We start from the raw sequence: 15,021 nt of genomic DNA on the forward strand, positions 1-15,021 counted from the left end.
CTGGGCATTTCATCCCTAGTTTCTTGACTGGTTGGCTAGTCATGCGTATCATGTAGTTCCCAATAGATCAAGCTTCACATGTCCCAAATCGAGACAAAATTATACAAATTCACCGATAATGACATCCGTGAATGATCCGCGCTCAGTTTCTGCGGGCAAGAGGCCTTGAACCGCCCTGAAACCCCGCATTTCGAACATCAGGCTTTGTATAAAAAAAAGAGGTCAGTGCTATTCGCTATTGTAGATATCCGGAAAAGAAAAATGGTAAAACTGTATGTAATTATACTATAATAATTTTAATAATTTACGGTATATACAATGCGGCCAATATTCATTGTCCTGTATTCCACCTTGGTATGCTATGGTGGCGCGTTGTCACCCACATGGCACATGGGAAACTTGCACGATGCATCCTCGCCTATCAGATCTACCCTCGACTTCTCCCCCGAAAAGCTCGCCCCCGCCGGCATCAGAACTACCATCAGGGGATATTTCACAAAGAACAATATGGCTCACCCGGCCGCCTCCGCAGCCAGCCTCCGCATTGGTGTCGATGTTGGCGGGACTAATACGGACGGCGTCATCGTCGACCCAACCCAGCTGCATTCTGAGAACCGCGGAATCATCGCGTGGCACAAAGCCCCAACTACCCCAGAGCCTAGTCATGGCATCGGAGAAGCCATCACAGCCATGTTCAAGTCTGCAAATATCGAACCTTTGTCTGTCGCCAGCGTGACCATTGGAACCACCCATTTTGTCAATGCCGTTGTCGAGCGTGATGCTTCTCGTCTGTCCAAAGTGGCTGTCCTCCGCCTCTGCGGCCCGTTTTCCAAATTTGTGCCGCCCTGCGTGGACTGGCCCGCCGACATGCGTGATCTTATTCTCGGCCACTATGCACTCCTCAAAGGCGGCTTAGAGATTGACGGGGACCTCATCTCCGACATATCCGAGGCCGAGATTGAAGAGCAAGGCCGGATTATCAAAGAAAAGGGCCTCGGATCTGTTGTTATCAATGGCGTCTTTAGTCCAATTGATACCGTCCAAAGGCAAGAAGAACGGGCGGCTGAAATTATTCGCAAGGCAGTGCCTGGCTGTGACGTTGTCTGCTCCAAAGACATTGCAAATCTGGGCTTCCTAGAGCGCGAGAATGCTGCCATACTCAATGCTTCCATTCTGAAATTTGCTAGACACACCATCATGGCATTCCAAAGACCAGTCAAGAAACTAGGGATGAAATGCCCAGTGTTTATTACTCAAAACGATGGAACAGTCCTATCAGGACAGGCAGCAGCTCGCTTCCCGATTCGCACATTCTCCAGCGGCCCAACAAACAGTATGCGAGGCGCCGCGTTTTTGGCCCACGGGCAACTCGAAACGGCCGCAATGGTTGTCGACATTGGAGGCACTACTACAGACGTCGGCCTTTTGCAGATGAATGGATTTCCCAGACAGCAGGCGGCGTACAGTGAACTTGCTGGGATACGAATGAACTTTCCGTGTCCAGACATCAAAAGCATTGGTCTCGGGGGGGGATCAGTCGTGCGCAAAGACCCAGTCTCGGTTGGACCGGACAGTGTAGGATACAACCTGACAAAAGATGCCATCGCATTCGGTGGCAGCACTCTGACCGCGACCGATTGCACAGTGCTGTCAAACGCACAGCTCCAGCTTGGAGACCGCAAACTGGTTGAGAACCTAATTTCACAATCGCAGCTTGAGACAATTCAAAATACCATCAAAGAGAAACTAGAGCGCGTCATTGACAAGATGAAGACATCTCCCGAGGACGTTCCGGTTTTCCTGGTAGGTGGAGGTGCCATCATCGCGCCCGACTCTCTGAAAGGAGCCAGCAAGGTCATCAAGCCAAGGTGGGCAGAGGTCGCCAATGCCATTGGCGCAGCAATGGCCCGTGTGAGCGCCGTGATAGATGTAGTCAAGTCGACAGAATCCAAATCGGCAACTGAGTGGTTGCATGAAATCGGCCAGGACGCCATCAGAAAGACCATCGCAGCGGGCGCTTCCGCCGAGTCTGCTGAGATTGTTGAAATGGAGTCATTCCCTTTACAGGTGAGTCTGTCTGCCATTCTATAACATGTGAGGTGCTAAGTATTTACAGTACATCAATCACAAAACACGCTTCATCATTAGGGCCGCCGGCGACTTTGACTTTTCCAAGCCTGTCACTAGTAGCCTTGACGAGGAGGCCGACGCCGAACCCGAGAATGAAGCCTTTTCGGAACGAGAGCGTAGCGCAACTCGCCACAACCCCGCAAATCACGCCTCACAAGTCAACATTTCGGCGTATAAACCACAGGTCCGAGCGCGTACGTGGTACATTTCCGAAACAGACGTGGACTGGATCTCCATTGGCTGCTATATCCTGGGCACCGGCGGCGGCGGCTCGCCCTACTCCAGCATGATTCGTCTGCGCGAGGATCTCCGCCGAGGCGCCGTTGTCAGGGTCGTCAGCCCCAAAGACCTGCAAGACGACGACAGCGTCGGCGGCGGCGGCGGCGTGGGCAGCCCCACGGTCGGCATCGAGAAGCTCGCCGGAAACGAGCTCCTGGACGCGCAGCAGGAGCTGGCCAAGGTGTGCCGCCAGCAAATCACCCACGTCGTATCGGTCGAGATTGGCGGCAGCAACGGCCTGCAGAGCATGATCCTGGGCTCCACGACCAACATGAACCTCGCCGCGCTCGACGGCGACTGGATGGGTCGCGCCTACCCGACGCAGTGGCAGACGACGCCCGTCGTCTTCAACGAACGCTCGCCCATCTGGTCGCCGACGGCCATGGCCGACGGCAACGGCAACGTGCTGGTCATGGCGCGGACCACGTCCGACGTCATGGTGGAAAAGGTCCTGCGCGCGGCGCTGAGCCAGATGGGCTCGCACACGGCCACCGCGGACGCGCCCGTCACCGGCGCCGAGACGAAGCGCTGGATCGTCCAGCACACCATCTCGCAAGCCTGGCGCATCGGCCGGGCCGTCGTGCGCGCGCGCCAGGAGCACCGCGTGGACAGCGTCGCCGAGGCCATCCTGGCGGAGTGCGGCGGCCCGCAGGCCGGACGCGTCCTGTTCAAGGGCAAGATTGTCGCCGTGGAGCGGATGCTGCGCGGCGGCTACGCCTACGGCGAGTGCATCGTAGAAGGCGCCGACGTCCGGGTCGACGGCGGCGCCGGCGGCGCCGCTGGTGGGTTTTCCGGACGAGTCAAGATTCCGTTCAAAAATGAGAATATTGCCGTGTGGAGGCTGCGCGAGGGGCCGCAGCAGCAGCAGACGGAGCGGCAGGAGGACGTGCTGGGCATCGTGCCGGATCTGATTACCGTGATTGACGCGCAGAACGGCGAGGCGGTTGGCACGCCCGAGTACAGGTACGGGCTGCTGGTGATTGTCTTGGGGCTCGCGGCCAACGACAAGTGGACAACGAGTGCACGGGGGATTGAGCTCGGCGGACCGGCGGGGTTTGGCATTCATCATCTGAAGTATCAGCCGCTGGGGACGTTTGTCGAGCCAAAGAGTGTCATTGACGAGTATGACGAGTGAGATCTCTGGCACCGGGTTGACACAATGTACTGCCAGTCACTGATATTCTCCCCGCCATGGTTTGGACAGGAGGAATTGAGTAGATTAGACGAGACGGAAAATGAATAAGGAAGATGGTTCGAGCACGTCTACTCCGTATAGCTACCACTTGATTACATGGATCTCCAATACTGAGGCTGTTTCAGCGTCATTTACAGGGATGGTTTACAAAAAGAAGCCGCGAGAGTATAAAAATATAAAATACATTACTCTATTCCTCTAGTCCTGGTTCGATATACTACTAAATCTCCCGAAAGTCTCTAGAGCAAAAGCCAACGCTGGAAGCAACATCGTTCGACCTAGACTTGTCCGACCTGTTTGGCCAAAAACTTCTCAAATCTCATCACCTTGCTCCACCAACCGAGCATGCATCAACAGTTTCTGCAACTTGCCAAACGGATCCTCATCAAGAGACGTCTCCCGCACCGCCGTCAGACGCTGCAAGACAGTCTTGCCGTCCGCGTCTCGCCAGCTCACGCGGACACCCCGAGCAATGAGACGCTGCATTTCTTCCAGTGCCTGGCGCTCATTATAGACCTCGTTGCTGAGGGCCTCGACGACCAGGTGCGCGTAGCTCTGGCCGCCGGCGCTCTGCCAGTTTGGGTTAAACGGCAGCGCGTAGAGCTCCGACAGGCGGGCGAAGCGGTTCCCGACCGCCTTGGCTAGTAGACTGCTCGGCGTGCTGGTTTCGTGCCACTGCTTCAGGGTGTCAAACTGCTTGGCGTCCTTGCGCCAGACAATGTCCGCAAAGGCGCGGTCAATCGCGGGCTGTGAGAACCCCGGCGCCAGCGACGCGAGACCGTCCTCGATCGGCTTGGGGAGCGTCTTGTCCTTGCGCAGCCAGCGGTGCAGGATTCCGTCGTACTCGTGCGGCGCAGGGCGAGCGCCATGGTACAGCAGCCTCACGATGAGCGGTTTTCCCATGGTACTGGTAGGTGCAATGGCCTTGGCAAGCATAGAAGTCCCGTCTGGGAACCAGTCGTTGACGCGCGTTCCATGGTCCAAAAAGTTGACAAGCAAGCCGCGAAGGTGCCTGTGGTCGTTTTCCTTTTGCGCCTGGAGAAAGAGGTGCTGACTGAGGCTGTGGCCGTCTGCCATCAGCACATTGACATCGGCCCCAAAGTCCAGTAGGTCCTCAATCATGTTGCACATTCGTCTTGGGTGCTTGGTGTCTTCGACAATCTTGTCATCTATGAGCGAAGTGACGGCCAGTTGGAGCGGGGAGGAGGGTGCCCCTACATTGGCGCCGGCACCCTTCTCGAGGAGCAGTCTGACCATTGACGCGCCCCAGTCTCTCATCTTGGGCGTTAACAGCGTCGCAGCCACTTCGATCGCGTAGGAGAGTACCGGCCATCCAAGAGAGGAGGTGACGTTGAGATCCTGTGGCAACGTAAGGAGCATTGCCGCAGCCGCCTCATTACCTTTTTCAACGGCCCTCATCAGAGGGGGCATTGCTGAGGCTGAACCCGGGAGCGCAATCTCGTGGCTGAATCTCTCAAATAGCATCTGGTGAAACGCGGGGAATGTGCCTTCTTCGACAAGGAAATGGTGAATGGTGTAGGCAGTGTATATAGTCGGGGCCTCTTTAAGCGGGGGCACAAAGAGGTATTTGTGGTGGATGGCGAGGTAGCAAGAGCAGTTGCGGCCGAGCAGCAGGGAAACGATTTGCCAGTCTCCTCGAACCATGGCGGGCAGCAGCAATGCCCAGCACTTTCCCTGTATCCTGGCTCTTTTGGAAAACTCCTTTAGCCGCAGTCCGATGTCGAGATCATCCCTGTAGCGCCTGACGTTTAAAAACCGCCACAGCCGCAGGCTAAATGTGTTGTTGGTCTCTGCGTCGAGGCGGATAAGTTCCTTGACGAACCGCAGACTGCCATGCGCGACGGCGACGTGAATCGCGGTGCAGACCGCATCGCATATGACATGACGAGCGTTGACCTGGCCGCCATACCAGATGCTCTGTCGCAGAACCAACATGGCCAGGTCGGCGTACTCGGAGACGCCGCTGGCGCCGGCCGCCCAGAGAATGGCCGACGAGTTGCGCGTGGCGGCATCTTGCCGAAACAAGGCCTCGGTCGCAATGGCGTGCATGTCTCGGTAGGACCGCGCCAGATTAAAGAGGTCTCGGAAGGCGAGCGATTGGCAGATGATGGCGCGCAGCTCGGGCGGCACACGCCTTATCAGTTGGCGATCCATGGCTGGCGCAGTGGGCGGTAATGTGGAGGAAAGGAGAAGGAAGTGGGAGAAGAAGGAAGAGGCGAGCTGGAAGGAAAAATACCGTCATGGTTTCGGAATGATATGCGCACCCCCATGGCGTTTGCTCTGAGCTTCTGCAGGCTGTGTTTGCGGTGTGTCGGCTCAAAAGGCGGAGGAGGGGCGAGATTGAAGAAAGCGGTCATTGATGGCATCAACCAACAAGCTTGAAGACCAATGTTGACGCTTTCTTGATACGTTCTCGTTGATGTACATGGTCAAGTCTCCCTAGACTGAACCTGTTCAGATTCCATCTGCTCTCGCTCCTCGACCGTCAACTCGCTCTTGGCTGCCCCAATGTCGATGGTAGCAAATATACACAACGCCACTCCCGCCACCCCAACCGCAAACCAAAACGCGACCTGGTAGTTCTCCCTCAGCGAGAGGTGCGAAGTGTGCGCCACGGCCACATTGCCGAAGCCGAGAAAGACGCTGATGCCCAGGAACAGGGTGCTGTTGATGAGCGCGCCGGCCAGCCCCTGGCGGCGGGCCGGCAGGTTCGTCGTGATGAAGATGTTGCTCACGGTAAAGGCAATGTCGATGCCGACGGACGCGGCAATCATGGCCGGCATCACCCACGCCCAGTAGTTTGGCCGCTCGGGCAGGAGGGCGAACAGCAGGCAGGCGACGACGAAGCCGAGGCCCGACAGGACCAGCAGCGCGCGGCCGGGCAGCAGGTGCAGCGTCAGCCCGCCGACGGCGCCGAGCACGAGGCCGCAGCTGATCATGGGGATGTACCAGACGGCCGTCTGCAGCGGCGTCTTGCCGAGCACAAGCTCCAGGTGGAAGCTGCTGTAGAAGAGAAACACGCCAAACGCGCCGTACGCCAAGAGCAGCCCGGCGACGAGCCGCTTCATGTACGGCGGCGCGAAGAGGTCCGACGGCAGCAGCGGGTCGGCCGCCACCCAGCCCTCGACGTAGACGGCCGCGGCGAGGAAGCACACGCCCGCGCCGACGGTGGCCAGGATCTGCGCGCTGGACCAGCCGCCCGGCGCCTGCGCGCTGTCCGTGATGCCGTACACGAGCAGGACGAGGCCCGGAACAATGGTGCCGACGCCCAGCCAGTCCATAGCGAGCCCGCCGGGCGCGCGCCGGGTAAAGTCGCGCGGCACTGAACAGACGCCAGCGACGCAGAGGCCGAGCACCGCGACCGTGCCGATCCAGAAATACCAGCGCCAGGACAAAAACTGGCCGGTGACGCCGCCGACGACGATGCCGAGAAAGAAGCCCAGTGGCGCAAATGCGCCGTACACGGCAAAGACGAGATTCTTGCGCGGCCCGGGCCGGTATATCTTGCCAATGAGCGTGATGCCGGCGGGCAGGAACGCGGCGGCGCCGACGCCCGTCATGGCGCGGCAGACGACGAGCGCGACGTAGTTTCGGGCGAAGCCGGCGGCAAGCGCCCACAGACAAACCCAAGCCAGGCCGCCGTTGAAGACGGCATACGCGCCGTGCATGTCGCTCACACGGCCGAGCGGCAGCAGGCACGCGGCGGCGGCGAGCGTGAAGACGCTCGACGGCCAGGTCTGCGCGGCGGGGGCGATGCGCAGCTCGGCGGAGAGGAGCGGCAGGACAATGTGGAAGCCGGAGATGAAGTATTCCTTTTGTTTCTGCGGGTTAGCTCTTGGCAAGAAAGTTGGAGGGGGTTGTCATGCGGCGGCGGTGACACGCACCGACATGGCCATGGATCCGAGGAGGGACACGGCAAAGCACAGCTCATGCCATATCGTAGCAAACGCGGCTGGACGCTGTCTACCGAGCTTCTCTGTGTCTATGCCGGCGAGTTCGTGGTCAAACACGACATGTTCCGGCCTGGGGTTCTTCATTTTGGGGGGTGCGCAGGCAGGTGAGTCCGTGTTGGCAGAAGCCGCAGTGATGAAGCTCGCCAGGAAACACTGAAACTGACCAAGTCCGAGGGAGAAAAGAATGACCAAAGAAGTGCTTTCAAAAAAATTGCTTTATTGAATAGGCGGGCGGGACGTTCGCTTTTATGCTGCACAGTTGGTCGTGGCCGTTTTATTGGCCTGTTAGTGAACCTTGCCTCTTCGGGGCAGACGGATGTAATCAGATCAAATCGTTGGCGCAATCCACAACGATAAGCGGTAAAGCGGAAACAATATTAGAAGCTTCTTCTGCGACTCACCTTATTTTCCGCTCTGTGAGTGGGGACATGCGGTTTTAGTTTGCACAGACATTGAGCGCCAACTGCCACATTGGGTGTAGCATCGCCAGCCGCACATGGTGCACAACACAGGTTGTTGGCCAAGGGAAAGGTGCAAGTGCCGGCTGCTAACCGGCTGCAGCAACTTGAATCAAGCATCATCTTACTAATAATCTACCTTCTGGCCAGGACCAAAATAAACGGTCCTTGTCATGTGCCAAGGCTAGAAGCAATGTTACTCGAGTTACGGATTAGTCTTGTCAGAAAAGAGCAAATCGAGCTGCGCGTTATATCCGTCACAGTCCCTCAGCTTCTCGTCAATGATGCAGTCCATGTCTCTGCGCCAGAAACGGGCAAAGAATGTGTGGTCCACCTTGTCCAATTCTTCTTGCGAGACCCCCATCAAGTCGCACAATATGCGGTCGTAGAAGATTTCGGTAAAGGCAATTGGGTGCATGACGGCCAGGGTGACCCAAAAGGTGCCCAGGGTCCATCCTTGTCGCATAATCGCCGAGAGCGGCTCCCGACCGCCCCTCGTCGCGCCGGCTAATAAGAGCGCCTCCTCCCGCTCGACATGCTCGACGAATCCCGCATGCTGTGCCGCAAATGACGTGCGAGTCACCTCGTCCATGGCCTCGCCGCCCAGCCAGAACGGCGGCTGCACAAACTCAACCGGCCACGAACAGGCAAACTCGAGGTCGATAATGCACGCAATGTTCCACTCCTCGTCGACGATGATGTTGCTCCTGTGCAGATCGGTCAGGGCAAAGACAAACGGACCATTGTTCAGGTCGCGCCGAAACAGCTGCGGAAACAAAGCGGCAGCGCCTGCGAGACTCGCCATTTGGTAGCAAGCGTCACCACGGCTGTCGATGCCGTTTGGCTGATGCAGCAGGCGGTTGCTAAAGGCGTCTACATGGTGTAGGACAAAGTCCTTGACGCTGGTAAATATTTGGCGTCTGTGGGTGTCGACGGGGATACCCTCGTTCTCCTGAATGGTAGATTGAATACTCAGGGGTCGGTTGTCTAGCCGCAGATAGCCGCGATTGTCAACGCGAAACGTTCCTACACAAGGGAGCGGAGCGCGGGCGAGGGAAAGCATGACCCGCGCAACATCTCGCTGGAGGTTATATTGGAGACGAGCGTCCTGATACTTGTCGTCCCACGATTCCGAAAGCATGGTCCCGGAGTCTATGGTCTGGATGAGCAGGTAGCCAACGTCTAGGTCGGCGAGAAAAGTTGAGCGGTGCGGCACGAGCTGCGATGGCTGCTCGAGGCGGAGAGCAGCCAGGACAAAGCTCCGGGCATGTTGGAACCAGCGCGACCACCATGGCAGATGATTTACATGTGTAAACTAAAAAACAAAAAAAAAAGGTCAGAAGTTGCGTAACTAGCCGGGTGGGTGGTACGCCTCGACCCGCCTCGCAAATCTAGACATGCAGTTGGATGCGCAGACTTGCCTGCTGCTTCGTAGACAGCCCAAAGCCGTAGATTTGCGGTATGGGCACATCTGGGCAGTTTTGGTGAATCCACGCGTACGTCGCCGCCTCTGTCCGAATCTTTTCATCTGCGTTCCCCGGGTACGTCGCCTCTCCGACGCGATACGGCAGCGGGAAGCGGACCATGACGTACCGGGGCGCGGAAGCATTGTCGACGAGCGCCGGTACGCACAAATTAAACGACCCATGGCACCAGTACTCTTGCCCGGAAATAGTCACGCTGGCCAGGTCGGTGTTGAGATGGTGCGCCACGAGGCGGGAGAGGAGGTGGCGCTGGCGCTCAATGCGCGCGTAAAATTCGCGCTTCTGCAGGGGAAAGCGCAGAGCATGGAGCACGTTGCTACTTTTCAACTTGGCCGCGGAGAGAGTAATAGGGCCGGACAAGAGGTCGCGGGTCGTCATGGTGAATACGCGAGGGGGGATTGGGATGTTGGTGACGGACATGCTGAAAGGGGCCATGGCCCTGGATGGCTTACTAAGGAAGGAGCGTTGGCAGACCACACGACTTGTAGGTAGGTACCTAGATAGCCAGGACGTGTCAATGGGCAATGTTGGCTCTTACGTATTTGACTTGCGCAACATTATTCCTATTATAATCTCAAATGGCACCAAGTACATGCCCTATTAATCCCTCCAAAGGCACCATCGCAACCATGACAGAATCTTTACCAAAAGAATAGCAACCCCCCGAGGGATACCATGAATGCCAAAGAAGCAGACGGCGCCATCACCGCACCGGATCCCTCGCTATCATCCGAGCCGTCGCCCTTTTTATCGCCATCTTTGTCCGTGGGCTCAGCATGGGCCGTCTCCGTGGCAGACGCACTGGTGGAAGCGGATGACGACGTACCTGACGGCGACGGCGCCGTGGCGGCCCCGTCACGCCTCTTGCGGCACCCCGCGACCCGCACATCCGCCCACCCCTTCATCCCGCCGTCGTACTGGTACTCGACGCGGCCGTCGCCGTCCTCGGTCTTCTCCTCGCACCAGCCCTGGTAGTCGTCCACCTCGAGCGAGTGGAAGGCGGCCGTAAACGGCTTCTGGGACCAGTCGGGCACGCCGCCGGCCCAGGAAATCTCGCCGGGGTCGGCGTTTTCCGCCACAGCCCAGATGCCGAGCTGCACGCGCATCGGTGTCTGCGGCCACTTGTCGGCAGGGATGCCGCCTGGCTGCCAGGTCTGGCGCAGGGCACCGTCAATGGAGAACTGGAGAGACTTGTCCGTCCACTCGACCGTGTAGTCGTGGAAGTCATCGTAGGCCGACGAGGACAGGGCGTAGGTGGTGTTGTACGTGTTGAAGACGGGCTGGCCGTTGTAGTAGTAGTTGGACTGTGCCTGGTTCTGGAACGCGCCGAGCAGCTCCTACGGCAAGTTAGCAGACCGAAGCGGAAAGACTCTACCAAAACGTACCCAGTCAATCTCATCGCCAGAGTCTGACTTGAGAACAATGGTGGTGACGAGGCCAGGTCCTCTGGCAGCTTTGGCTCGCACCGTCACCTTGCCGAAGAAGAGGTAATCGTGGCTAGTCAGAGTCGGCGCCTGCTTCTGCTCCGTCATGCTGACGGCCAGGCCATTGCCGTCGCCAAACTTGAGGCGGTCTCGGTCCTGCTTGGTCTGGTCGTCGACGATCCAAAACTTTTCAAAGTCTTGGTTGTAGCTCGCACCATCAAAGTCAAACGACCTTTTTCCCGCAAAGGCCACATCAGGAGGGCAGTCTGCAAATGCCAATATTGTTAGTATTGAACATGGCGTTGGGAACGAAGGAGATTGGTACGCGAATCTTTGGCAAGCGGATTGCAATTGGCTGGGTCTCGGAGACCGCCATACGACGGCAAGGCATGGCAGGCCACGGCAAGGCCCAAAACGTAAGCTAGCATGATGAACGAAGTTTTTGTTGTTTTGTTTTTTGAGAAGAGCGATTATCAAGTTAGATGCATGTTTTTTTTTTTTGGCTTCGCCGGGCCTGCTGAGAATATATGATGAATCGGGAAACCGAGGAAACAAGGCAGTAGCAAGTGGTAGCACTTTCCACCTGAATCACTTCAAAACGCAAACGGTGTACAATGTTGCCATGCCAAGGCCTGTGCCTGTCCATGTGCAAGACCAAAGCATAGGCAAGCTTCACTTTGAAACAGGGTAAGGCCGGATCAACGCGCATCTTGCACAACGGTACATCTTGAGGGAGCAAATAGGGATGGCGCGATTTCGGTGGTACCAATTTACAATTGTTTGATCTGCCGTGCTATATACTCGTTGACAATTGCTGACTGCAGAACTGACCCCTTGGTCTCGAAGCAACACCATTTCGTCTCGATGCGATCCATTTTCGTCTCCCAGGAGAGGTACAACGCTTCAGAAGGTGTCGATACAACACCTCAGCAAGTGTCGAGCATGTCGCTCAGCGCAGACTTTTCGGCCGAGGTAATGGTCAACTTGTAGTAGCTTTTGACGGCGACCCAGGACTTGGCGTAGGTGCAGTAGAAGCTCGTCAGCGGCGGCTTCCATCCGTCGGGGCTGCGGTCGCCCTTGGAGCGGTTGGCCTTTGCGCTGACGGCATAGAGCTGCGGACGCTTGATGTCGTTTGCAAAGTCCTGACGCTGCGCCTTGGTCCAGCTCGCGGCACCCGACTTTTTGCGGATACATGTTAGCAACTAGATATGGCCTCGCACGGCAGAACACCAGTGGACAAGAGGCAAACAAGAAACGGGGTACGTACAATCCAGGCATTCTGGAGGGGCACCATGTGGTCAATATCGACCAGGCTGCTGTTGGTCCAGGTAGTCCCATCGTAGGGGCTGAACCAGGTGCCAGCGGTAATCTTGCAAGTCGAGTCTGCCTCGACGCCCTGGCCGTCACGCTTCAGGACGTATTCGCTACAACCAGGTAAGAAAAGGACCGTTAGCTGGAGGGATGACACAGAACCACAACGGCAAAAAAACGTGGTATTGCGCGTCATGGGGTGACATTGTCATACCGAGCGTCGCAGCTGCTCTCAACTTTGACCCAGTGAGGGAACTCGGCGCGCGAGTAACCATCGCCACTGCCCGAGGCGGCGACCTGGAGGCTGCTAAGGTCGCTCTGCGCAGTGCTAGTGCTAGGAACACCGGGCTATATTTTTGGTAAAATTTGATTAGATGGTGGCTGGCGCAAGCGGTCAAGGGGAGAGGGGTCGTACTGGCTCAGGGACAGGCGCCGCGAGGGCGATGGTGGCGGCGGCGAGGAGGCTAGTGATACGCATCTTGAAAGTCCGGGGGGCCGTTTGGATGCCGCGAGAGGAAGAGGGTGAAGGAAGGACAGAAAGTCTATAGCAGTTTCCCTAGACACTTTAGTAGACGACCCGCGAGGGCCCTCGCTACTTATTATAGTCGGCCAAGCATTCCAAAAGCGCTAATCACCACCCGTGTTGCGAGCTGCTACGACCTCATCATGGCCGATCTCTCAAGCGGCGGGACGTTGAGGGTAACGCTTGCTCCACCAGTCTTACTTACTCTTGGGGGAACAGTCAAATTCGGCCGATGCTAGGCTGTGTGTATCGCTTGTCCAAAAAAAAAAAAACCAAGAAAGCGCCGTTGCCGAAAGCTAGACCGACGCGGCTCAACACGTTTTTGCACAATTGGATATCACGCGGGCTTGCCCCGCTAGCTTGAACTCTCGGGGGAGCAAAGCTGAGAAATCGCATCGAACGTCCTTCTGCTAGTTGCTAGAAGAGAGGACGTGCCTGCTTAGCCAACCAATGGTTCCGATTTGATTAAAATGCGGGAGTATCTGGGGGGCCGCTCAGATCAAGGGCTTGAAGAAGGGAAACTAGCGGGTTGGCGTCGAGCGAAAGGATTGGCCCGCCATCCATCGGCCAAGACTGCTGGTGTTGTTTCGGCCTCTTTCCAGCTGGCCTTCCTGAATAGGCAAGTCAGATGTCCCATCGGCTGAAACTCTCTATCCATCGGAACCCCCCGAAAGCTAATCAAAGGGTCCTTTGCCACGCCAGGAATGAAGATTTGTACGGTCCATGGAGTGGGCAACTTGTCCAGCTGGCATCCCGTCTCTCAACGCAACTTGTGTAGTAGCGGGCCAGGTTGCAGCGACAAATACCACATCTGGCGCATTCAGCCGAGGAACCGAGACACTTGGGACAATTTGTGCTTCGCTACATGGCGATGTAGATTTCGGCCGAAATAAGGGTGAGTTGAGGAAGTTGGTGGAGGGCGGCATGGAGATGGGGGCTGGTATGTTGTGAGTTCTGGTCGCGCGCGTCGATGATGGGTAAATGGCCAAGTTGATCAATCACACTTTGCATCTTTGCCCGCGTTTCGAGCAGCCATGGCGTCGAGGGCTGGCGCGTTGAACTCTGTCAGTGGCCTCGACGGTGGCCAGGCTGCTGGGAACAAAACACGGCGTTGCGGCGGGTAGAATGATGGTGTGGCGCAGATGATGGGCCATATTGATCGTTCGACTAGCAGTGTTGATTGCGTTGCCGTCCACTTTCGACGGATGAGGAGCGTGGTGAAGCGCAGATTTGGAGGTTGTTTTGGCAAGCAAAAAACGAGAAACGCTGCTGTTTGCTGCACCGAGGAACTTGAGAGAACGAGTACCTCTGAGTACTGAGTACTGAGTACTTGTTCCTACACTGAGAAGTCTATGTATAGCAAGTACTCGGTACATAGGTATTGCCATCAGAGCAGCCAACCACTTCCAGCACTTTGTCACGACGACAAACCAAAGATGTAAAATTGGACACAAGGGGTATCGATGAGTTCTCTTCAAAGTAGCTGTAAATTCTGGCAGGATTTCCTTGTTACCACCATGTAGTGTACGCCGCCGCGGCTTACATCATGGTCTAGGTTCACCCGAGCCGATCATGACAATACACTCAACGGAGATCTCTTGTGCGGGAGAAGCATGATTCTGGCTACGCACCACCCAGAGTACTGCTCCAGGCTCTCCTCTTGCGTCGTCTCGATACAGAACGGGTCAGCTGTGGCAGAGCATACGCCAGCTGAGAAGAGACTGTCCGAAATCTCTGGACGAAGCAAACGACAGAAGCTAGAATGGAGGACTGAAAAGGTCAACCCATCTGCGGCTGCCGAGCCGTACCAAGCCGCGTCTGCAACGCAGCACGTCGAGCCCCCCGATTACTGGACCATTCTCCGTACGTATGCAGAGAAAACCAGGAGCGTGAGGGGTTACATCTTGGCTATTCCTATTGTGCTGTGCTGTCGCTTTCTTTGTACGAGCAATTCGTGGTGGCTGGCACATTGGACGTCTCGTGAAAACATTGTCCAGAAACGCTCCATCCCATCCGATGTTGGGGTGGAACACCGCGGCAGTTGTTGGCAAGCAGAGGCGAGTTCTGGAACACGGTGGAAAAGAGTGAGGATTCTAGCAAGATCAAAAAGGTGATGGGGTACTACGACAAGTGATTTTGAATATATGGAACGTGCTTGTCTACAGTATCACTAGCTTCATCGGCTTTCATTTACGTCTACAATCAATCATCTGGGTGAGAGAAGTATTCGTTGTGCGAGACCA

General features: G+C 56.6%; 4 protein-coding genes across 4 annotated transcripts; 1 reads left to right on the top strand and 3 right to left on the bottom strand.

Moving 5' to 3' along the window:
• Nucleotides 1-318: 318 nt before the first annotated feature.
• On the top strand, nucleotides 319-3,544 carry CCM_03844 (hydantoinase; the record flags this gene model as incomplete). The annotated part of the gene is made up of 2 exons (XM_006668992.1): nucleotides 319-2,067; nucleotides 2,117-3,544. The coding sequence occupies 2 exons, from the start codon at nucleotides 319-321 to the stop codon at nucleotides 3,542-3,544; spliced, it is 3,177 nt and encodes a 1,058-aa protein (XP_006669055.1).
• Nucleotides 3,545-6,054: 2,510 nt separating this feature from the next.
• Nucleotides 6,055-7,662, bottom strand: CCM_03845 (efflux pump antibiotic resistance protein, putative; the record flags this gene model as incomplete). The annotated part of the gene is made up of 2 exons (XM_006668993.1): nucleotides 6,055-7,437; nucleotides 7,510-7,662. The coding sequence occupies 2 exons, from the start codon at nucleotides 7,660-7,662 to the stop codon at nucleotides 6,055-6,057; spliced, it is 1,536 nt and encodes a 511-aa protein (XP_006669056.1).
• A 579-nt stretch (nucleotides 7,663-8,241) lies between these two features.
• Nucleotides 8,242-9,940, bottom strand: CCM_03846 (uncharacterized protein; the record flags this gene model as incomplete). Its single annotated transcript, XM_006668994.1, has 2 exons — nucleotides 8,242-9,351; nucleotides 9,458-9,940. The coding sequence occupies 2 exons, from the start codon at nucleotides 9,938-9,940 to the stop codon at nucleotides 8,242-8,244; spliced, it is 1,593 nt and encodes a 530-aa protein (XP_006669057.1).
• A 1,930-nt stretch (nucleotides 9,941-11,870) lies between these two features.
• Nucleotides 11,871-13,704, bottom strand: CCM_03847 (uncharacterized protein; the record flags this gene model as incomplete). The annotated part of the gene is made up of 6 exons (XM_006668995.1): nucleotides 11,871-12,146; nucleotides 12,212-12,368; nucleotides 12,470-12,603; nucleotides 12,671-12,733; nucleotides 13,305-13,535; nucleotides 13,585-13,704. 6 exons carry the CDS (start codon nucleotides 13,702-13,704, stop codon nucleotides 11,871-11,873), a joined length of 981 nt encoding a protein of 326 aa, XP_006669058.1.
• Nucleotides 13,705-15,021: the final 1,317 nt, after the last annotated feature.

This window comes from Cordyceps militaris (assembly GCF_000225605.1).
Source record: "Cordyceps militaris CM01 unplaced genomic scaffold CCM_S00003, whole genome shotgun sequence".
NCBI classification, from domain to species: Eukaryota; Fungi; Ascomycota; class Sordariomycetes; order Hypocreales; family Cordycipitaceae; genus Cordyceps; species Cordyceps militaris.